We start from the raw sequence: 20961 nt of genomic DNA, 5'->3' as shown, positions 1-20961 counted from the left end.
TAAATCGTATAATTAACTATAATCCTACCTGCTGTAAGTTGTATTACTTCAGTAGTTGATTGGTTATTAATGAATAAAAATAAAAGCAATAATAGAAAATTAATGAATACTGAGGTATTGTTTTTTTAATTTATATTTAAAAATAGGATCTTTTCTTGGGCTAATTATGAATTTTGATCAACAGAAATGAAAAACAATACTTCATGTGTTTCTTAAATAACATGGACCTGACTTGAACTAATAAAAACCATATGCACAACTCAACCATTTTTAAAAATTGTGATAAATACCTGAAATATTAGATAACTGTACTTGTATATACAGTATAGTTAAAAGGGTTTAAATGAAAATGCCAGAGTACAGACTATATTTATATTTTATTGGTTTTTAAAAAATCTTCATCATCATCATTATCCAAATGGGTTCTTAAAAATTCCTCTACAGAATCAGTATTCCATTTTTCTATAGCAACTGTTTCTTGTAAATGGCCATCTTTATCATAAAGTTTAATAATGGGATCTAAACCTCGAATGTATTTGATTTGGAGGTTTGGGAACTTGGCTGGTCTATCACTTTTAATAAAGGCTTGAATTTGTGGGTAAGCTCCAAATTTGCATGTACAAACTTCTAGTACAGCTTTAGCATATTTTTTGTCAGTATGATTATTGTCATCTAATTGACAACATTCTTTACAGTGATCCCTAAAACAAAATTAATTAAAATAGCATTATTAAACTTATCATATAAACTAACCTTAAAATATCTAAATCAAACTTTGTTAACTGATCACAAGAAGAACATAACAGGTTTGCCTTATTGAATCCTAAAGTCCAGCAATCATCAGATGTAAATTCTGATGCCACATTCTCCTATTTACGATAAAATAATTGTATTACTGCTCACAGACATTTAAGTGATACTTACAGTGAAACTAATAACAGAGACAAATATAACAACGTATCTTAAAAAAATCATACTACTGAAACTAATTAATATACAATGAAATATTTAAACCTTAAACATCAAATAATGGAATAATGAGACTATTTTATTTAATTTCTCTTATCTGATTTTTCTAGGCATCAAATTGACTGCAATTTTAGAAAAGGTACACGTAACCTAATAACTCTTCTGTCATTCCCGGAATCCAGAATGAAATAAGTTATTTAATAAATTTAAGAATTTATTATATTTAAAAATATAAACAAATATCACACATTAAACAAAAAAAAACTTTGCTTCCAACTAGTTTATCATTCAGCATATATAAAAATATTCGGTATAATCCTTATTATAAGAAATTTTTTTTTTCTTAGGGTTCCATCTCTGCCAAAAGTGTTATACTAACAGATAAATATGAAACCCATATTAAAGAAATCTTTATGCTAATCTTTATAAATTCTGCGAAGCGCCCTTTCAGGAAAACTTAAGAACCTTGTTAAAATATATTACAAAATCTGTAATTTCAAAAAATATTATACAAAAATCTATACCAAAATATTACAAGAATCTATACTAATAGCTATATATATTACAGCTGTAATATGAAGTCAACACAGTTTTTACAGAAACCTGTAGCAGATTTTTAAATATGTTAAAAATAAACAAAACAAAATAAATAAAATAAAATAAAAATAGTTTGAAATCACAATATACATACACATATATGACAATGTGCAAAATCCAACAAGGAAAATAATCCCAGTTAGTGACCAGGCTGGGTAAGACCCGATGTCTTCTGGGATGATTTCTAACTCGCCAGTCGGTAGTTTTTTTATGGTCGGTAGGCTTAATGCCGAGGACCGTCGTTCGGAGCCCACGTTAAACTGTAGGCCCAGTCCAAATCAACCCTCATTGGTAAAAAGGAGACTTTGGAATATAAAAAACAACTACATAATAAATTATTTTAAATGATATTATTGATCTTTCGCTTTGAATTTTTGAGAAATATTTAAGATTTTTCTGTTATTTAAATATAGTCCCAGTATTTGCCGAAAAAAAAACTACTTTAGTGGTTATAATAGGGCTTACATCTAATAATTTATCTTGACTTATTAAACTTAAAATTCGTTTATGCACAATTCATAAGTAAATCTCAGTACAAGCCAAAATTAATATTTAATATTATAACAATTATATATATAAATCTTAATATCAGCAAGGTCAAAAAAGGTCATTTAATATTAAAAATTAATAACTTTAAAAGTAACTTATTATGCTGATTTACGGTTAACTCGATTTCAGTAAAAGAAAAATTAAATTAAAAAACAAGTCATTTTAAACACAAACAACTCCTGCTCAATTATTAATTATTCATTTTATGACTTAAGTCAGCTACATGACTTAACTTGATATGGTGAACATTTCATTTACTAAAACATCATTATTGCCTGTATGACCCTTAGCATTGTAATTATTAGTTATTGATGATCGTCCTACAAGTGAAATTGTTTTATCTAGTGGTTTTTTTGTAGCTGAAACAGAATCACTGTTGTATAGCTTTTGCAATAAATATTTAAAAAAATTAAAACTGTTTACCTATTTTACTATAACGATAAGAAGTAATCTCAATTCCATTAATGTTTGAGCTCATTATTGGGTTCTACATACAAATCGATTTATAAACCTTTAAGAGTGGCTGTTATTAAAAACTGTGCTTGTTGTGTAGAACATCTTAAAATATATTGGTTTTTATTGAATTTATGGAGCAACTACTTTACATCTTATTTTAATAAGCAAAGTTTGTAGAGAATAACGTTTAACGTCCAACATTTTTCGCAATATCCAAAATATAAACTTCCCACCTGAACACCATGTATTTTAGGAAAAAATGTATCTGTATTTTAGGAAAATATAAGGAATTCATTCCATATAAAAATTCAATACCTGTTTGTGACTGAACCATGTTCCGGAATGTCTTAAGGTTGCTGGAATAATTATGCTTCAAAAACCTGACAAACCGGCAAAACATGTTGGATTCTGCAAGCCTGTTTCACTGCTACCTGCGATATCAAAATTATTTAAGAAACTGCTGTTAAAACGTACAAGTATTAAACCATTTATAGAAATAGTAGATTTACAGTTTGAAGTTTTAAATCATCACTCGACAATCAACTAAGTGCACAGAGTAACAGCGGTTTTTGAAAAGGCATTCGAAGAACAGAAATACTTCTCTGCAAGTCTCACAAGCTTTTGAACAGGTATGGATGGCATTTGGGATTAATATACAAAATGAGCAAATTGCTATTGCGGAATTTTGTCTTGTGTCTAATTGTATGGAAATTGTCTACTACTAGAATCATATCTTTCGAAAAAAAATTTAGTCTTGCATGAAGGGGCATTTTCAACACTTAAAATCTATTTCACCTCGATTTCCACAGGGTACTGTCTTTGGACCACTCCTATATCCGCTAAATACTGCTGATATCCCAACAACAAAAGGAACAGTACTTAAAACATTTGCCGAAGACGCAGTTATCATAACAAAAGACGTATATATCTAATGCTGTAGAAAAAGTACAAGTAGCGGTCAACAAGAGAGACTGGAAAATACAGCTTCATAGCTCCAAATCTGTCCATGTTAATTTTGCGTTGCAGCGAAATGACAAAAACCTAATTATATCAATTCACGAATGCCTGTTCCTCAAGCAAAATCAGCCAAATACAGTGTCGGCAAGTGTTAAAGTACGTACTGATCTGTCGTGTCGGCAGATGTGAAAACGCCCTACCTTAGAATATATTTCGATGGTAGGTTAGACTGGAAACATGATAGACAAAAAGTAGAGCAGATTAGACACAAAGTCAAGCAACTATACTGGTTGGTCAGAAGATACTCTCAACTTGACCTAAAATCAAAAAGGGATTGGTTTATCAATCAATCACAAAACCAATTTGAACCTATGGGGTTGCGCTAAGACATCAAACCAACTAGTAATCCAACATACCCTAAACAAAGTTCTATGATTGATTAACAATACTTATCGCAACGTAACCAACGAAAAGCTGCAAGATGACCTAGAAATCAAATAGATACACGAAGTACACTTAAAACATGAAATAAGGTTGCTAAATCACAGCAACGTGGAAGCAACATAGCTACTGGACAACACGCAGATTGAATCGAAACAAACCAGACGAACTTGTTTAAAGTATTTTTAACTTTAGCTTAAGCAGTTTAGTTTCTATTTTAATTTTGGAAATACATACTGATGCATTAATCCCATACTCGTCTTGCTTGTGTATTATGCAAGTACAACAAAACAGTAGTAATAAATTAATTTGTAAATTAAAATTGTACTAAGCATATATAATGTAAGATGTAATTCATTTTAAAAAAATTCATGTAAATAAAAATAACCTCAGTAAATTATAATTAATTTTATTCATACAATTACATGGGTTAACTGTTGCAGCAAATACTTCATTAAACACGTTAAATAAAATACACAATGTATTACTAAAAATAGTAATGTAATATTTAAGATACCCTTAATATCCTCCTCTATTATATCCTCTAGAACCACCATATCCACGATTGTATCCCCCCCTGTTATAACCACCTCCGTAATTTCCCCGGTAAGAGTCTCTATTACCAAAACCTCCTCCATATCCTCCCCTGTCATAAAATCCTCCTCTCGCTCCCCCCCTCCATCCACCTCTAGACATTTTAGGTGGCGGCCCAGAATAGCCACCTAAACTATGCCCCCTCGCGGGTCTCTTGCCCATACCCATATTACCATCACTACTACCAGGCGCGCTCCTTTCGATTTGGTAACTACCCGAATGAAGTTTGCATAATTCCTTAATGCACGCTATGACTTTCCTATCCGTATCGCTCATTTCCATTATTTGTTCAGGATCCTGGGATGCCCTGATAACCAGACTTTCTAATGCTGGCCGTAACGCAACTATCTTCGAAGCGACGTTCGGATCCATTTTCAAATTAATCCAATTATCTAAACGCACCATACCATCGACCCAGTCAACCTTGAAACATAGAAAGATTAGAAAATAACAAGATAGCTAATTGGGAGAACTAACCTTTCTGGAGCCGAACAGTAATAGATGTATCGCCGTGACCATAGACATCTGTTTACAAGAAATAGCTCTTGTACGAATTTTTTCTCCAAAGACAAAGAAAGGATATGGGAAATTTTGTTCATAATTACTACAGTTCACAGAAGTCTTGTGAATAAGTGCTGCTTTACTTTCTGTCGTTAAGACCTAGAAACATAAATGAAATAAAGAACATATTTAATATTGTTATTTACTACCTTTCTCTTCTCTTTATGGTAACAGACATTTGGATAAAGTCCATAACACATTAAAGCCATTATGACGTCTAGTTTGGGATCGGGGCCAACAGTTTCCAAAGGCAACGGAGACATCGATTCTTCGGGGAAACCACAATTATTGAGAATTTGTTGTAATTGATATTTAGCTTCCCAAGTAACACGCATGGTAGGTAAACTGATACCTTTAAATTCGCAGAAACTAATCTCTCTTTCTTCTCCATTTTGTCGCGCCTGGTCCCACAGCTAAGAGGGTCAAAGTTTATCATCATAATTCATTCATTTTTATTTCTGGTACAACATACCTCAAATGCCGTTAACATAGCTACGTGATCGGAACATCGATCGCCACCCAATGATCTCTGTCGACCAGAAAGTCTCCTTTGTCCGATTTCAAGAGTGAAAATTTCTGGAAACGTTGAAGAGTTTGCTGCCATTGTAGCCAAAGGACCGCCACACATGAATATACAACCTAAAATCATCATTTTGCCCAATCTAGGTTCAATCGGTAACTTAGCAATAATCCGTCCCAAAGGTGTTAGTTCGTCATTCTTATCAAGACATTTCATTTCTCTCAACAAAACCTTAAAATAACAACATTTAATTCAAGTGGGGTTCTAAAAAATTAAAGTACTAATCGATACCAACCTCAGCTTCAATTACTGCGTCCAGTGGAGGTGGTTCAAGAGCTTTAGACAGAAAATGGCCAATCGCGCCCAATCTTAACAGTTTTATACTGAGTGCAAGTTCGTGCAATGGCGTTCTAAACATTTCCGGAGTCATATGTTCATCGAGTTTATTAAATCTAAAAAAATATATGAGTATATTTTCTTATCATCATGGTTTTTTCTCGTAATTCCATGAACTTTAATTGGAAATTTGGTTAATGTTAGCGTCTTATACTATTGCGACTTATTATTAACTGTAATTTCGAAGCTTGCCACGTGGGCAATACTCTACGCTCTCAGCTCTTTCACAAAGGAAAACAACATCATTCCTGACGAACAATTCGGCTTTCGCCCTCGCCATTCATCCGTCCATCAAGCTACCCGTCTGGCCGCACACATCCATCACGCTCTTGATCAACGTAAAAAACTTGGAGCAGTCCTTCTGGACTTAACTAAAGCCTTCGACAAGGTCTAGCACGACGGTTTGATCGCAAAATGCGTGCGGTTAAGCCTCCCAGGAGACTTAATCGCTCTCATCAAGTCCTACCTATCGGACAGCTTTTTCCAGGTCAAGATCAGGAAAACAAATTCCAGTTGAAAACAAATCGACGCTGTGTACCTCAAGGTTCCCCGCTGGCCCCAGTATTATTTAACCTCTTTATTTCAGATCTGCCGAGAAAAGAGCACGTTGACGTCGCGTTTTACGCTGACGACACTGCTTTCTTCACGGCCTCCAGGTTCGAGGATACAATTCAAGAACGTTTACAGAAGCTCGATCATGAGGTCAAGTGATTCAAATTCTGGAGGTTGCAAATAAACCCCCTGAAAATCCAGACCGTCATTTTTAATAAGAAGCGAACTGCGCGTCTCACAACTTAAGATCGACACCGCAATAATTCCATGGCTGGATAACGTCACGTACCTAGGTCACCACTTCGACCGACGATTCGGGGATAGCAAACCTACTATCTTCTCTGATCTGAGGTCATCTCGGTCCGTACTCCTCTACGGACTTAATGTCTACCGCAAGTTTGTTACACCCAACCAAGTGAAATGGCTTCAAGTTTTCCTAAATAAGCTCCTCAGGAGAATATTAAATGCTCCATGGTTTGTCAGAAATAACCAAATTCATATGGAAACTGACACTCCAGAAACCAAGCACTTCATATCTCAATCATTCCATAAACAACTCAGCTCAAGTTCTTTTGAAAACGCGCTTGTTCGCGAGCTGGTCGACATGGTGAAGCTGGGAGCTTAGCACCGCGTCACCGCTAACCTCCCCCTTCCTTTTCCAGGCTGAAACGACCTCATCTGTCGCTGCAGTAACTTTGCAGTAACTGTGTAACTTTTCCCCCACATGACAGTATCCAGTCATGTGTTAACTCAAGTTCGCAAATCAATAGTTCGCCGTGCCCTCGTGCTCAATAACGGCTGCCCGATTAGCGGGTGCCATATCCCCAAATTTAAAGCAGTAGCAGTAGCGACCCACAGGGGTCAACTGTGAGGCGGTTTCGGTTTAGTGTATCGGTAAGCCCAGAGGCAGTCCCACATAACAACCCGTTTCAACTTGTCACTCTAGGACAAGTCTCCGCGACCTGGTATGCGTCATGTATTCCGCCTGGTTTTAGGCCAGAACCAAAAGAATGCACGGCGCCTATTGAGATAAATGCAAAAATGAATTCAGACGATGTACCATCACATCACTGAATAACACGTTTTATATTTTACTGGATATGTAGTACAGTACTTAAAGGAACTCTATTTTTAAAATAGTGTTTCAAATTAGTTGAAGTAATATTCGGTATGAAATAATTCGAAATAGTATAATAGACGAAAAGTATAGCCATTGAGTGTTACTACGGTATTGTAGATCTGTGATTGTTATGCTAATGCATGTGCACTACAGTACTAATACAACAGCGAAAATGTATCGGCTATAACCGATTGCAAATGAATTATGAGATAAAATAAAAAATAGATAATAAAATATACTGGAGAAGTTCTGTGGATTGACATATAATGCAAAATATTGTTCTTTTTGATTTATTGCATATTGATTATTCCATATTGATTGAATCCAGGTTCGTTTGATATAGGTTGTTTATTTCGATATTATTCTAGATATGTTTTCTTTATTTGGTGGGACAAGACATTTGCAAGGAGAAATATCCACAAACCGGACAAATGACCACCATCTGATACAATCATACTATTTTCGAATTAGTATTTTAGTAATGCCTGATTGAGACTTTCTAAGTCATGTGTTCTAAATTCGGATTAAATTAATTATTTTATTTCAACCATCCTGGTCACATTAGTATAAAATAACTGAGCTTTTCATTCTGATGGTGCAGAAGTAATACAAGTTTGAGAAGAAAATTCAGAATATTGATACATATTTTTGTGTTCTGAAATATTAAAACAATTTCTTTTAAATTACTACCATATTCTAGCGTTACTTTATATAAGGAATAAACTGAACGGATTATTAGATTTGATTTAGTGACACCAATATCCCAAGGTAATATCAGTAAAAGACTTACCGTGCTTTGGAACATAAATGGAAGCATATCCCTGGACGAACACGTCCAGCACGTCCCTTCCTTTGCTCCAAGTTTGTTTTAGAAGCCCATACTGTTGTGTAACTGGTCATATTATTATGTGATGTGTACATCTTGATCTTTGCTTTGCAACTGTCAATAACAAATACGACATCGTCAATCGTAATAGATGTTTCCGCAATATTTGTCGCCAATATTACCTACACAAAAAACAACCACAATTTGATTGAAGCTAAATTAATGTTATATAGCAAATAGTACCTTAGTGACGTGTGGTGGTACCGGTAAAAATACTTTTCTCTGATCCTCTCTTGGAATTTGGGAATGCAATGGTAAAATACTGTAGGCAGTTCCTCCAAATACTGGGTGTTTTTGTAGATGTTTCATCATAGCAAATATTAAATTCCACCCGGGCAAGAATACCAACACAGCTCCTGGTATTTCTTGCTTCTTGATGTATTGCAGCAACGCCTCTAGAAGCTCGAAACTAATATCTTTTTCATTCATGCGGGCCATGGCATTCTTGGTCTGAAGGGAATAGTTTTCGCCGACAACTTTGTTCAAGTTTTCATCACTGTCATCCACAATAGTATCTTCATCGTCATTATTTTTAGTCTTGTTTTTGCTCTTTTTTTGGTCCATTGACGGTACAAAACTGGTGAGTTCGACGCAATCTTCCAGGAAATATTGTTTAACGGGAAAGGCGCGTCCTTCGATTTCAAAAACAGGGCAATTATTAAAATATTTCGAGAAAAGGCTAGTGTCAATGGTGGCGCTCATCAGGATAACCCGTAAATCAGGGTAGGTGTGAATCATATCACGCAGAACAACCATGATAAAATCGCTGTTAACATCCCTTTCGTGGATCTCGTCAACTATTACATGGCTTACACCTCTAAGGCCATTTTCTAGTTTCTTTAAAAGAACCCCTACCGTGCAAAATAGAATCGATCCATATGGGCGGGGAAGAACTGATTCAAATCTTACAGAATAGCTGTAAATCATACAATTAGTACATATTCAATATTGAATTTTTACTATTTTCTAACCCTACTGCTTGACCTAACTCTTCACATCGTTCATTTGCAACTCTTTCTGAAACGGACACCGCAGATATACGTCTAGGTTGAGTCACAACAATACTACACCAAGCTCCTTGCCCTGACATTATATAATCCTCCAGAATAAACTGACAAATTTGAGTAGTTTTTCCTAAAAAAATAATATGCTCGTTTTGGTATGTAAATGAAATGAATTTTACTAACCGCATCCAGTATTGCCTCTAATTATAATAACAGGGTTGTCATTGATTGCTTCCATTAATTTCCCTTTATTGGCAAATACTGGTAGCTTTTGTCTTGAATTAAGAGCATCTTGTAGTTTTATATCAGACGTTTGTTTCAATTTGGCTTCTTCCAACATATGTTCACTGATTTGTTCCATTGTGGCTGTCGCTAGGAATCCTAAACATAACGAAAATAATAGCACTAATTTAAAACAATAGAAAAAAAATCACCTTCATCTATATTACAACCAGTCCATGGGTTCCAGTTTTGTTGCGGTGGAGACCATGGGACAACTCCAGCCTATAAAATTAGATTATTAAAACAGTACATTTTTTAAGTATAGTACAGTATACTTGAGTAGGAACAGATGGATGAAAGTCATCTAAAATGTGTGAACTAAGGAGAGAGATCGGTTGCTGATCATCTGTATTCAACTTTACATCATTAACAGGCAAATTTAAATCATTTAGTACATCTTGTACTTGCTTTTGTAAATCTGGTGATATAGCCACATCAAATGGAGTCATTTCAGCTGATGATTTTTCCTTCTTTAATGTACCTTAAAAATTAAGCTAACTATGTTTTTCCCACTAACTGTATAAAAACAATACCTGAAAATGCTTCTATTACTCCCAAATGAAATAGCTGTCTGACAACAGAGAGAGCACAACTTTTGCTAGCGGATTGTTTGTTTGATCCACCATCTCTTCCATGAATAACTCTGCCCAACTGTTTCACATAGAAACTTATTTCAGCAACAAATGACCTAATAACCATAAACATAGTACCTTGTGATATAATTTAATTCACATTTAGTTGAAATGAATAATACTTACTTTACATTCTAACCATCAATAATTTGACTGTAATATTGTGTAAGAAACTAAAACAAAACAAGAACTATTTAAAACTATGAAATAGAGAATAAATAAGCTTGATGTGCTTATATTATTCTCTCAAAATCTAGTAGATTATTAGAGATTCATATTAAAAAATGAAGCTGAAATAATCTTGACAAATTTGACACTTTAGTAGTTAAAAACTACCTATGATCAGGAAGTCTTTAATTACATCAATTCATGATATATTGGGATTAAAGGTATTTCATTCTTGTTTTGTTTAGCACAGCTTACAGCCAGACTATTATTACTACTATTATCACATACAAATTGAGTGAAAAATATTCACTAGTATTTGTATGAATTATAATTTAGAATATCAAATATTATCAAATTTATTACAAACCTAGAATGGTCAGGACCAACTTGGGTATACTTATAATCTGTATTAATTTTATTTGATTGCATAAATTGATGCAACTTTGATTTTGCATTTTCTACAGTCCAATTCCCATGAATAGCTGCATTTACATCCAAATCTTCTGCTTCCTCCATACGCTTTTGTTCCTGGGCTCTATCCATATAATGCCAGTTATCATTGTTTGCACCACGAGGACGATATGCTTCACCATAATTTGATGGTCCCATACCTTCTCCAAAAACCTGATGCTGCGGTTTTTGATTATCACTTTGTGATTCTGTATATGAGTTGATAATATTTAGTTCAAAAACAATAACAAAATAATGTGCTTACCACCAGATAATACTGGAGCAGCTTCAAGATCAAATGGAACATCACTACGTGCAATCAACCCTTGTCTTAGCAAATAATTTATAAAATCTCTTGATGCATTAGTTTGGGCATCTTTTTTGTTTGTTGAGTTTCCAGCGCCTACATAACTATGGCCATTAAGACGTATTTCACATAAAAATCTTTGCCTGTTCTTAGGTCCTAAACGAATTATAAACATTATCAACATAAATTAAAATATATAAATTATGGAATTTTACCTGTTGGGCGAACTTCGAATTGAGGCTCTATTTTATTTTTCTGGCAGTATTGATGTAAAAATGATTTGGGGTCGGACATTTTAAATAAAGTAGGATAATATCTACACCTCCAACTATAAATTTGTTATAGAAGAAAACACCGGTAACCGGTAACTAACAATGTAAATTATATCACAAATTCAAAATGGCTTGGATAAACTGAAAGAGATAGACAGATAAAGTGTCAAACTGTCAATATTAGTAGAGAGAGAAAAACGAAAAATTATGGATGACAGCAGTATGGTGGGTTGCATTTAATAATATTATTAAAATAAAAGTTAATGTTATTAACTAATTAATTACTTAAGTATATTATAAATCAATATATATATATATATATTTTTTTTTTTTCTATGATATATATACATATATATATGCAAAGGCAAATTGGGAATACAGGAAGCGGGATATACCGATATTAAAAAGGATTTTTTTTATTTATATTAAGTATATTGATATATAGGAACCTACAAAAAGATTTGATATTTTTCTGAGTACAATATTTTTATTGTAAGTATTTTTAGATTAAGTTTGTTCAATCACTTCACATTATATTTATAATCATTTTCATCTGTATACTAATTTTTTTTGGAAAAAATAAAATTAAGTATCTAGATAACTTGTGATAGTAAACTAAAAAATATTTTTTAAACAAATTGGTTTAATACCTTTCATTAGTGTTTATGATGTTTACAACAGATATATAGTATGTCAACGTTTACAGCAGCCAGAATAAAGAATTAACAGATTTCCAGTGTTGAGAAAGTCACTTAAAAATATGAATGAAAAGCTAATGTTTTAATAGTGTTTTATTAACATTTATGCTCCTTTAAATACAACAGATTCATTTTCGATTTTGATACTAGAAATTTTTTTCAGTTTCTTATTAAACTTTTTAACTGCATTTTGATCATCATCTATTCCACCAATAAAATTGGAATAAGATTTTAGTACCTTCTTTTGTAATTTTTTAATTGATATTTCTCCTTTCTTTGTAACAATTTCCAGTATTTTTTGTTTGAAATCAAATTTGACTGATACCTCTTCATTTTGTTTAATTGTTTCAATAGTATTATCCATAGGAATGCCATTTTCACTGTTACTATCTTTTTGTTTTTTCTTGTTTTCCTTCATATTTTCATCATCTTGGATCATGCTAGTTTCAGAATTTTCTAATTTTCTTTTCTTTTTTACTATTGCCACTGCCTTGTCATCATCTTGTGATCTTTTTGTACCACAAGAGCTTTCATTGTCTGTTGAATTGATATTATTTGTTTGTTTATCATTGTGATTTGAAGTTCTATTTTTATAAGTTTCAATAAGATTCCACACTTCTTCCACATCATTCATATTAGCTCTACCTCCTAATGAACTTTTAACAAAATTCTAAAAGAAAACTTTACTATACTGACAGATGTAATAGCAATAAAAACTTAACTCACCATAAATTTTATTTTCTTCCTTGGCACATTACTGTTTCCTGATATAATATTTAATAAGTTTCTTAAGGAGGGCCTCAAATTTTTTTCTGTATCACAAATAGACCTGATCATTTCTAACCAACTTTCTTGTTTTACTTCACCCTTCTTAACGATACCATTTTTATATGTACCTTTCGCAGCATATCTTTCATCCTCAGTAATACATTTTGTATGTACTACATACTCTTCATCGCTAAAATATATAAATGAAATAATTAATAATATATAACAATTTATATTTACCGAAAATCTTTGAAACAGTCTACACATGATACAGATTTGTAATTTCTACATTGAAATTGGTAATGTTTTTCAACTTTTGGTTTATGTAATGTTTCTCCGCAGTGATTACAAGTAAAAACTACCATCTTTGAATATATTTTATAGTCATTAGTTTTACAAAATACAAAAACTATGTATTTTTCACGTGTATTGTTTATAAAATAAAAGAGGTTATGATCATAGAAAAATGATGAAATTAATAATTTATTATGAATTGTATAATCGAAATTTATCGATTATAAAATAAATTATTTGTTGATAGTAATAACACAGTAATTTGATTAATAAAGATTATAGATAATACTCTTTGATTACAATCTGCCAAATATTGTATTATTATAGAAGTATGAGATATTTTTATTTTTGTCGCTGAAGAAAGAATAAATTTCTGTTAAGTGATCGATGATGTTTACAATTAAACAAGAAGAGGAATTTCTTTATTACATGAGTATCATAGAAAAATTATGAGGAGGATAACCTACAAGTATTTGTATTTGAAGATTCATAAATTATAAAATATATACTTGTTATTTTGTGGAATATATTAAAATGTTCTATCGAATAAAGTGTCGAAAATGTAGAAAATTAATTGTAGAAGATAGTCATGATCAAAAACTGATCTTAACTTGTCATGGGATCCCTCTTGGTAACACAATAGCACAAGATTGTAGTAGTGAAGATAGTGTTGTGTATTTAAACGATGACTATTTACCTAGTTGGATAAAAGATAAAATAGAGGAGGTTAATTGGACTAAAAGCAGAATAAACTGCCCCGATTGTGATTGTCGAATTGGTGCTTTTGATTTTGTCTCTGGTACAAAGTGTAATTGTAAGACACATATGTTACCTGCTACTCATATTATTAAAAGCAAAGTAGACTTAATAAAATTAAATGAAGAGGGCTAAAATAAGTAAAGCAATTCATTTGTCAATAAATGTATTAAAAAAACATAAAGTATAATTTATACACTTAAAAACCTACCACCTGAACTGATTAAAATATATCACTGGATATGAGTTTTGTATATGTTTTATATAAATATTTGAGCAGTACATTATTTGGTTTTAATAACTAAACATATTTAAAAAAATATTTATGTTAATGAAATTATATAAGGTACTTAATTCCTAATAAATATATAAGAAAAATAAGACTAGACTATAGATATATTGATTTATTGCATAAATATTTTGTAGCATTAAAACCTTGATATGTTTAAAGTACTTTTGAGATGAATTGAGATATTCTTTTGATATATATGAAAGATTTCAGTCAGCCTAAAATATTAATACTAAGTTTAAATAAATAAATATATAGTAAAATATATATATGAGATAATTAAAGCTGAAATACTTTTACATTACTCTGCTAATATAAAATATTTTTATAAGTCAAATGATGTGATGGTGCTTTTTTAATAAAGAAAAATATACTTTGAGTAAATTTAGTCTAGTCAAAATTTTACAAAAACAATAATATAATAACTAGTTAATTTCATAGCTAAACTTTTACAGTATTTAATATCTTAGTTTATTAAATAATTACTTTTATTGTTGTTTACAACCTCCTTCCTTTGATTTCTTTTTCTTCTTTTCTAAAGAGGCAGTGCGTCTTTGACCTTGTATTGGCATATAGGGGGGAGCTGGACTGGAAACAAAAATAATTGCAATTATGTATTAATTAAATAAAGAAATAAATTTTAGGGTGGGCTAGGTACAATATTTTGTCACCAATACAATACCTGTCATCTTCTTGTTCTGCAATATCTGGAGGTGGCAAAAGACCTGGACTGCTGCTGGATGTACTTGTGGTAACCGTACTTGATGTTGTATCATAGCTTGAGGGTGGTCTATAACCTCCTGATCTTCTAGAATAAGTAGGGTCAATGGCCATGGCGATGTTGGAATGCATTGGGGATGTTCCTCCTACAGAAAAAATAAATAAATACTTATATCTTAAAGATATCTGTAAAAAGGTACCAGATATGCTCCCACTGCTTGTGTTTGGAGCATCACTTGTTTCTGGGTCAGGATATCTTGGCTTGTTAGTTTTATTCAATGGTGATCTATAAATATTAAGCTATAAATTAAAAGATGATCTTTACATGTTTACACACCTTAGCTCCAAATGTGTAGGCCTACTAGCACCTCCTAAATGTTTTTCAGGAGTAACAATATTATTGCTATCATTAAAAGTTTTTTTTGGGCTGCAGCTTTGACTCATTAATTGATTTCTTTCCAATAGAACATCTGCTGGCAAACTATAGCTAACATCTTCTTCATCTGCATTTGGTATATTGTAAATATCTGGATCAGCAGATATATTTCTGGGGACTTTTGATATTGGATGTGTAATTAAGTCAGCTGGAAAGGCATATGAATCATCTGGCAGGATTTGCCCAGAACTATGTGGATTAATGGTATCAGGTATGGGCCCACATTCTTGCTGTTGCTTTTTAGCTAATGCTTTCTGTTTTGCTCTTTCCCTAACAGATAGCAGTTAATTTCATAATAACTCTCGTAACTACTTTTTATACTTACCTAGCTCTTTTAGCTTTTGCCCTCTCCCTTTCCTGTAAAAGTTTAGCAAGTTCCTTGTCCTGAGCTTCTATTGCCAACATTCTATCTCTGTTAAGTATAGTGTCTTTCATATTTCCTTCTTCCTCTTGTAGCTTCCTTGCCAATTCTGCATCTTTTTCTTCTTGCAATTGTCTTAGAATAAAGTTTTTTTATCAATATTTACTGTTAAATTTATATATGTGAATACCTTAGAGTCAGATCATCAAATGGAATACCTAAATCTTCAGGTACATCAGGCACCACATCTATGCGATTCAAATGATCAGTTGATAATTTTGTGCTATTATATGGTTCAATATACATTTCAGCACTATCAATTATACCTGCAAAAATAATATTACTAGCTGTGATCTTGACATTGAATTTTATATTCTGAAATACCCATATCTTCTTTAACAACACTTCTCTGATATTTATCTGTAGTTTTATTAATGTTATCATTTTCATGCGGTAATGGCATAGGTAACCCTTGCCTTTTTGTATACATTGGTAAGTTTGCTTGATAATTTAATGGATTTGGGTGATGAGGTGATTGTTGCTTAAACTTAGATGGATAAACCAGAGGTTTATGTGGAGATAGATGAACAGGAGGTGATACTGTGGGTCTTTCAACCTTTGTTTTCTCATGTTCTAATAATTGTCTTGCTACATCTTGATCTCTAAGTTCCATAGCCATTTTCTTAATTCTTTCTTCTCTTTCTAACTTGTCTGCTAGTTGTTTAGCAATCTAAATAGCATTATTAGGACTTAATATCACTTTTGTGAAAAATGTTTAAACTAACCTTTTTATCTATTTCTTCTTGCTCTTGTAACATTCTATGGTAAATAGCAGCAGCTTGTTCTGCCATTTCTTGCTCTTTAATTTGCTCATCTTTTGCCTTTGGAAAATCTTGTCTAACTAATGCATTTCGGAATCTATTTCCAGACAAATGATCAGAAAATTCTTCATGTTGCAATCTATATGCAAGTGCAGAATCTTCTCTCAACATCCACTCCTAAAAAAATATTAATATAAAAAATACACATTTGCAGTCTCTGTTAATAACAGTTAAGTAGATTCGGATATGTAAGAAAGAAAATATCACTTGAACATGTTATTACCTGACATACTTCATTCACTCTTCCAGTTTTTGGAAAATTCTCTTCATGGGTTGATTTGGGGTTAGACATGATTTAAAATTAACATAAACAATGACAATAAGGACGAATACAATTAAAAGCAACAATATTCATACACGCAAAACACGAGTCACTTACTGAGAAAAACGGCATTTCCTTTATTTAAACAGGAAATTCTTAAGTAAAGTGAGCTGATATTATAGAGTGTCATGCTCCAGAAAGAGAAAAGTCAAAAATAAACAAAACTGACATGACTCGACAGTTCAAGGGTAATCATTTCTCCATTCTTCTTCTTTTTGTTATCGTTGGTTTGAGTTAAACATGAGATTTACTCTAAAAGGAACTAAAAGGCGGAAATATACAAAATGCCAGGCGGCAGGTAAAAATTACTTTATTAAGCAATCAATATATTCTATTATATTTAGATAAAAAAATGTAGGCAGTACACAATAATGAACAAAATAGATTTATATGTGTAATAAGTGCACTGCTTATATATTGTTAACAAGCAAAAAGCCACTTAAAATTCTTATTTGTTCGCATTTGGTTCTGATTTGTTTTTTATTCACTTTGCGTTAACGCCATAATCGTAAAGTTAATGTCTTCTGAGTCTCTCTCCATGAAGGCCTTGCATACTTTAGCAGCATCCTGAAAAAAGCTTTGGTTGGAACAAAAATATAACAGCTAACAAAAAATATACTTCCAAAAATGTATCCTGAGATGTTGGGCCATGGTTTATTGGAAAGTCTTTTCTTCCGTCAAGTTCATATAAATGTCCATCTTTTTCAACAAACGCCACAAAATGATGGTTAACCTTTTCATCCGGGTTAGCTTCAGTTTGACCTTCCATTGCCAGTTCTTGATGGGCAGCAATCAGCTTGTAAGCTTCTGAATTACTATTTACCTTCAACAGCATTTCACCTCTTTGTTCTGGGGTCAAGTTCTTTGAATCTTTCAATATTGTTTTAAAAATACCATCCTGTAATTCTAATCTAGAATAGGAAACAAATATAGCTTTTTCTTAATGAAACAATTTACCTACTTTTCAGCATTATTAGCTATGCTATGAATTAGTGCTATACTGCCACATGCATTTGATACATATTGCTTCATGTAAAATATGTCATCACTGAGAATTTGTCCTTTTTCTTTAATAGATTCAGCTTCTTGTTTAGCATGTTCATAAAACTATGGTTTATTGTATTAATAATGTAAGATATTGATTTTCTACATATATACCTTATCACTGCATGGAAACAATAGTATTAAAGCAACAACAGGACGTGGTATCCAAGCTAAGGCATCTCCATCAAGTCCATATACATCAACTATATTCCATTTCTCTGGGACTCCCAGTAGATGAATAAACTAAATTATTCAAGTTAATAGAAGATAGGACTCCAAAGAATAAATGAAGGTGTATATTTTCGTAATAAAATAATTATTAAAGAAGTTCCCAATCAATTCACAAATTCAGTTTTAAAAGATCCAAATAATCAATAACTATTCATTAATTTTCTTACCTTATTCATAACCTAGAAAAGGACAAATAAATAGTATTCAATTCTTTCAAAGACAGTTTAATCTTACATCGGGATTTGATTCCAAAGGTAGCAAAGCCATTTTATACGCAGAATTTTATTTTGTTTAGAAAATTTTTCGATGTTTAGAATGTCAACCGGCTTCTTGGCTACTGTCAAAAACACAAGTTCTCTTTTCGACCAATAGATTTTGATTAAAATCTTGATAGGTTTTTTTATTAAACCACTATATTGATTAGAATAACTATACTTCTTCTTTATTTATTATAGGCATTTACTCTAGTATATGGTATCTGCGTTATTATATTTACGTCATAATATTTCAGTTGTCACTTTCCAAAACATTAGAAACGTTTCAATTGAGGAGGTAGTCTGTTTTCTAACTTTGATGTTTTTTTGAAAAACATGCATAATTTGAATACTTTTATTATATTTTTTTGATCGGTAATTTCTAAATCTTATTTAATAAGAAATTATCAAAATGGAAACCGAAAAAATTTCAATCCCCCGATATAGAGGGTCAAAGTTAAATAAATTAAAGAAAATTGATATATTTCCTAAAGTTGAAGACCCTTATAAGGTGACGTCATCTGTAGGGGGTACCTGTGAGTTTGTTTTTAAAATATGTTATAGTTATTTTGTTAAAAGTTTGTATTTCCAGTTTCATTGGTTAGTTTTTTGCTGATGGGATGGTTAATTTATTCTGAAATTACCTATTATTTAAATAGTAAATTTGTATTTAAATTTTCACCTGATGTTCAATTAGAAGAAAAATTAAAAATTAACATTGACCTTACAGTGGCTATGCCTTGTCAGAGTAAGCTTTTTCATTTATAGTTTTAATAAAACATTTCATAAAATTTTACTAAGAGTTGTTTTTCAAGATGTTGGGGCAGATATATTGGATTCGACCAATCAAAATACTTTTAAGTTTGGTCAACTAGAAGAGGAGGATACATGGTTTGAATTATCACATGATCAAAGGATTCATTTTGAAAATAAAAAGCATTTTAATTCATATCTTAGAGAAGAGTATCATGCTATAAAGGTTCATTTTATATCAATTTAGCAATCCTGGAATATATAAGAATGCTTTTTAGGATTTACTGTGGAGAAGTAGTTTCTCTACTCAATTTGGTGATTTACCTGCAAGAAGTGATATTCCAAATAAACCTTATGATGCCTGCAGGATATATGGGAATTTAATTTTGAATAAAGTAGCAGGAAATTTTCACATAACTGCGGGAAAAAGTATAAGTTTACCAAGAGGACATATACATATTAGTGCTTTTATTTCAGATAGGTTGGTGGATATTTATTTTTTGTAAATATGTGTTATTTTGTAATTCAATTTTTAGAGATTATAATTTTACTCACAGAATAAATAGATTTAGTTTTGGTGACCCTAGTCCTGGTATAGTTCATCCTTTAGAAGGAGATGAACTCATTTTAACAAATGGTAAGTTTGTAAGTAAAATGAATAATATTATGATTAAATAAATAAATGAGATGAATGTGTGACTGTTTTTAATATATATCCAATATGCATCTAATAAAATTTATTATTACTGTAGGGATGACAGTGGTTAACTACTTTATTGAGGTAGTACCTACAACAGTTAATACTTTTTTAAATTCAATCAGTACATATCAGTATAGTGTTAAAGAATTAACTAGACCCATTAATCATGATAAAGGAAGTCATGGAATGCCAGGCATCTTCTTCAAATATGACATGTCAGCACTAAGAGTTACAATAAGCCAAGAAAGAGATAACTTTGGCATGTTCCTAGCTAAACTTTGCTCAGTAGTGGGTGGTGTCTTTGTCTGTTCAGGTAAAAATTAAATACCAAAGTAAATAAAACTTCATTACCATGTAAATTATTTCAGGTATTTTAAATAGCATTGTTCAATGTATAATAAGTTTTGTAACATGTAATTGGAAAAGCAAAGAAGTGAATGGTATGACTGTGGAGCAAAATAATCGTAAGTATCAAAACCTTGTCACCACTGTGCCACCAATGTGATTTATTTTTTATCAATTTTATTTTAATAAAGATTGTTATTTTTTATATATGTGTTTCATTAATAAACTTCTTGTCCGATAGAATATAATAATAAATGGGTACTAGGTAGTTGGATGCAATCTTATTATTTTACATGGCAGGTTCCCAGTAGGCTTAAACCATGAAACTATAGTTCTAACTGCTAATTAATTAATATTCTTTTAAACAATACATAGGTAGTATATTCTGTCAGCCGA

General features: G+C 31.8%; 6 protein-coding genes across 7 annotated transcripts; 1 reads left to right on the top strand and 5 right to left on the bottom strand.

Moving 5' to 3' along the window:
* Positions 1–358: 358 nt before the first annotated feature.
* Positions 359–1142, bottom strand: LOC143199044 (selenoprotein F). Its single transcript, XM_076408766.1, has 3 exons — positions 925–1142; positions 754–869; positions 359–701 (listed from the first exon to the last, which is right to left on the bottom strand). Exons 1-3 carry the CDS (start codon positions 973–975, stop codon positions 371–373), a joined length of 498 nt encoding a protein of 165 aa, XP_076264881.1. The 5' UTR covers positions 976–1142; the 3' UTR covers positions 359–370.
* Positions 1143–4362: 3220 nt separating this feature from the next.
* Positions 4363–11867, bottom strand: mle (dosage compensation regulator mle). Its single transcript, XM_076408748.1, has 15 exons — positions 11657–11867; positions 11400–11597; positions 11052–11343; positions 10418–10572; positions 10160–10365; positions 10037–10106; positions 9786–9983; positions 9570–9732; positions 8782–9514; positions 8503–8720; positions 5940–6096; positions 5597–5875; positions 5274–5537; positions 5041–5223; positions 4363–4986 (listed from the first exon to the last, which is right to left on the bottom strand). The coding sequence occupies exons 1-15, from the start codon at positions 11733–11735 to the stop codon at positions 4489–4491; spliced, it is 3693 nt and encodes a 1230-aa protein (XP_076264863.1). The 5' UTR covers positions 11736–11867; the 3' UTR covers positions 4363–4488.
* Positions 11868–12491: 624 nt separating this feature from the next.
* LOC143199040 (uncharacterized) lies at positions 12492–13633 on the bottom strand. The gene is made up of 3 exons (XM_076408762.1): positions 13420–13633; positions 13138–13369; positions 12492–13081 (listed from the first exon to the last, which is right to left on the bottom strand). Exons 1-3 carry the CDS (start codon positions 13542–13544, stop codon positions 12515–12517), a joined length of 924 nt encoding a protein of 307 aa, XP_076264877.1. The 5' UTR covers positions 13545–13633; the 3' UTR covers positions 12492–12514.
* A 745-nt stretch (positions 13634–14378) lies between these two features.
* On the bottom strand, positions 14379–17442 carry LOC143199032 (uncharacterized). 2 transcript variants are annotated; one of them, XM_076408752.1, is made up of 9 exons: positions 17140–17442; positions 16821–17033; positions 16420–16765; positions 16226–16361; positions 16000–16170; positions 15576–15944; positions 15439–15524; positions 15201–15384; positions 14379–15106 (listed from the first exon to the last, which is right to left on the bottom strand). In XM_076408752.1, exons 1-9 carry the CDS (start codon positions 17206–17208, stop codon positions 15007–15009), a joined length of 1674 nt encoding a protein of 557 aa, XP_076264867.1. In that variant the 5' UTR covers positions 17209–17442; the 3' UTR covers positions 14379–15006. The 2 variants fall into 2 exon arrangements, with proteins under 2 accessions (XP_076264867.1, XP_076264868.1); XM_076408753.1 differs by having other exon boundaries at positions 17296–17425.
* A 90-nt stretch (positions 17443–17532) lies between these two features.
* Uch (Ubiquitin carboxyl-terminal hydrolase) lies at positions 17533–18895 on the bottom strand. Its single transcript, XM_076408765.1, has 6 exons — positions 18748–18895; positions 18681–18692; positions 18397–18525; positions 18200–18345; positions 17858–18149; positions 17533–17805 (listed from the first exon to the last, which is right to left on the bottom strand). Exons 1-6 carry the CDS (start codon positions 18778–18780, stop codon positions 17719–17721), a joined length of 699 nt encoding a protein of 232 aa, XP_076264880.1. The 5' UTR covers positions 18781–18895; the 3' UTR covers positions 17533–17718.
* A 127-nt stretch (positions 18896–19022) lies between these two features.
* Positions 19023–20770, top strand: LOC143199038 (endoplasmic reticulum-Golgi intermediate compartment protein 2). The gene is made up of 7 exons (XM_076408759.1): positions 19023–19303; positions 19360–19515; positions 19583–19746; positions 19799–20001; positions 20057–20157; positions 20273–20533; positions 20589–20770. The coding sequence occupies exons 1-7, from the start codon at positions 19180–19182 to the stop codon at positions 20723–20725; spliced, it is 1146 nt and encodes a 381-aa protein (XP_076264874.1). The 5' UTR covers positions 19023–19179; the 3' UTR covers positions 20726–20770.
* The last annotated feature ends 191 nt before the right edge of the window (positions 20771–20961 follow it).

This window comes from Rhynchophorus ferrugineus, unplaced genomic scaffold, assembly GCF_030347505.1.
Source record: "Rhynchophorus ferrugineus isolate W39M unplaced genomic scaffold, kcgeb_rfMv2 rfM6, whole genome shotgun sequence".
Taxonomy (NCBI): domain Eukaryota; kingdom Metazoa; phylum Arthropoda; class Insecta; order Coleoptera; family Curculionidae; genus Rhynchophorus; species Rhynchophorus ferrugineus.
This window is presented reverse-complemented; position numbering and strand designations above follow the sequence as displayed.

Excerpts from the sequence above, each read along its gene's own strand:
- mle (XM_076408748.1), bottom strand. The coding sequence starts at position 11,735 with ATGTCCGACCCCAAATCATTTTTACATCAATACTGCCAGAAAAATAAA. Across the intron at positions 5,876-5,939 it reads ACGCAGTAATTGAAGCTGAG|GTTTTGTTGAGAGAAATGAA; the intron begins GTTGGTATCGAT and ends TGTTATTTTAAG. Across the intron at positions 5,224-5,273 it reads ACCATAAAGAGAAGAGAAAG|GTCTTAACGACAGAAAGTAA; the intron begins GTAGTAAATAAC and ends TTATGTTTCTAG.
- LOC143199038 (XM_076408759.1), top strand. The coding sequence starts at position 19,180 with ATGGAAACCGAAAAAATTTCAATCCCCCGATATAGAGGGTCAAAGTTA. Across the intron at positions 19,304-19,359 it reads GTCATCTGTAGGGGGTACCT|TTTCATTGGTTAGTTTTTTG; the intron begins GTGAGTTTGTTT and ends TTGTATTTCCAG. Across the intron at positions 19,516-19,582 it reads AGTGGCTATGCCTTGTCAGA|ATGTTGGGGCAGATATATTG; the intron begins GTAAGCTTTTTC and ends TTGTTTTTCAAG.
- LOC143199032 (XM_076408752.1), bottom strand. The coding sequence starts at position 17,208 with ATGTCTAACCCCAAATCAACCCATGAAGAGAATTTTCCAAAAACTGGA. Across the intron at positions 16,171-16,225 it reads TTTGATGATCTGACTCTAAG|ACAATTGCAAGAAGAAAAAG; the intron begins GTATTCACATAT and ends CTTTATTCTAAG. Across the intron at positions 15,385-15,438 it reads AAGCAGTGGGAGCATATCTG|GAGGAACATCCCCAATGCAT; the intron begins GTACCTTTTTAC and ends TTTTTTCTGTAG.
- LOC143199044 (XM_076408766.1), bottom strand. The coding sequence starts at position 975 with ATGATTTTTTTAAGATACGTTGTTATATTTGTCTCTGTTATTAGTTTC. Across the intron at positions 870-924 it reads TCTCTGTTATTAGTTTCACT|GAGAATGTGGCATCAGAATT; the intron begins GTAAGTATCACT and ends TATCGTAAATAG. Across the intron at positions 702-753 it reads TTTGATTTAGATATTTTAAG|GGATCACTGTAAAGAATGTT; the intron begins GTTAGTTTATAT and ends ATTTTGTTTTAG.
- Uch (XM_076408765.1), bottom strand. The coding sequence starts at position 18,780 with ATGGCTTTGCTACCTTTGGAATCAAATCCCGAT. Across the intron at positions 18,346-18,396 it reads TGTTTCCATGCAGTGATAAG|TTTTATGAACATGCTAAACA; the intron begins GTATATATGTAG and ends AATAAACCATAG. Across the intron at positions 17,806-17,857 it reads CTCAGGATACATTTTTGGAA|GATGCTGCTAAAGTATGCAA; the intron begins GTATATTTTTTG and ends AGCTTTTTTCAG.
- LOC143199040 (XM_076408762.1), bottom strand. The coding sequence starts at position 13,544 with ATGGTAGTTTTTACTTGTAATCACTGCGGAGAAACATTACATAAACCA. Across the intron at positions 13,370-13,419 it reads GACTGTTTCAAAGATTTTCG|CGATGAAGAGTATGTAGTAC; the intron begins GTAAATATAAAT and ends TATATATTTTAG. Across the intron at positions 13,082-13,137 it reads GGAAGAAAATAAAATTTATG|AATTTTGTTAAAAGTTCATT; the intron begins GTGAGTTAAGTT and ends GTTTTCTTTTAG.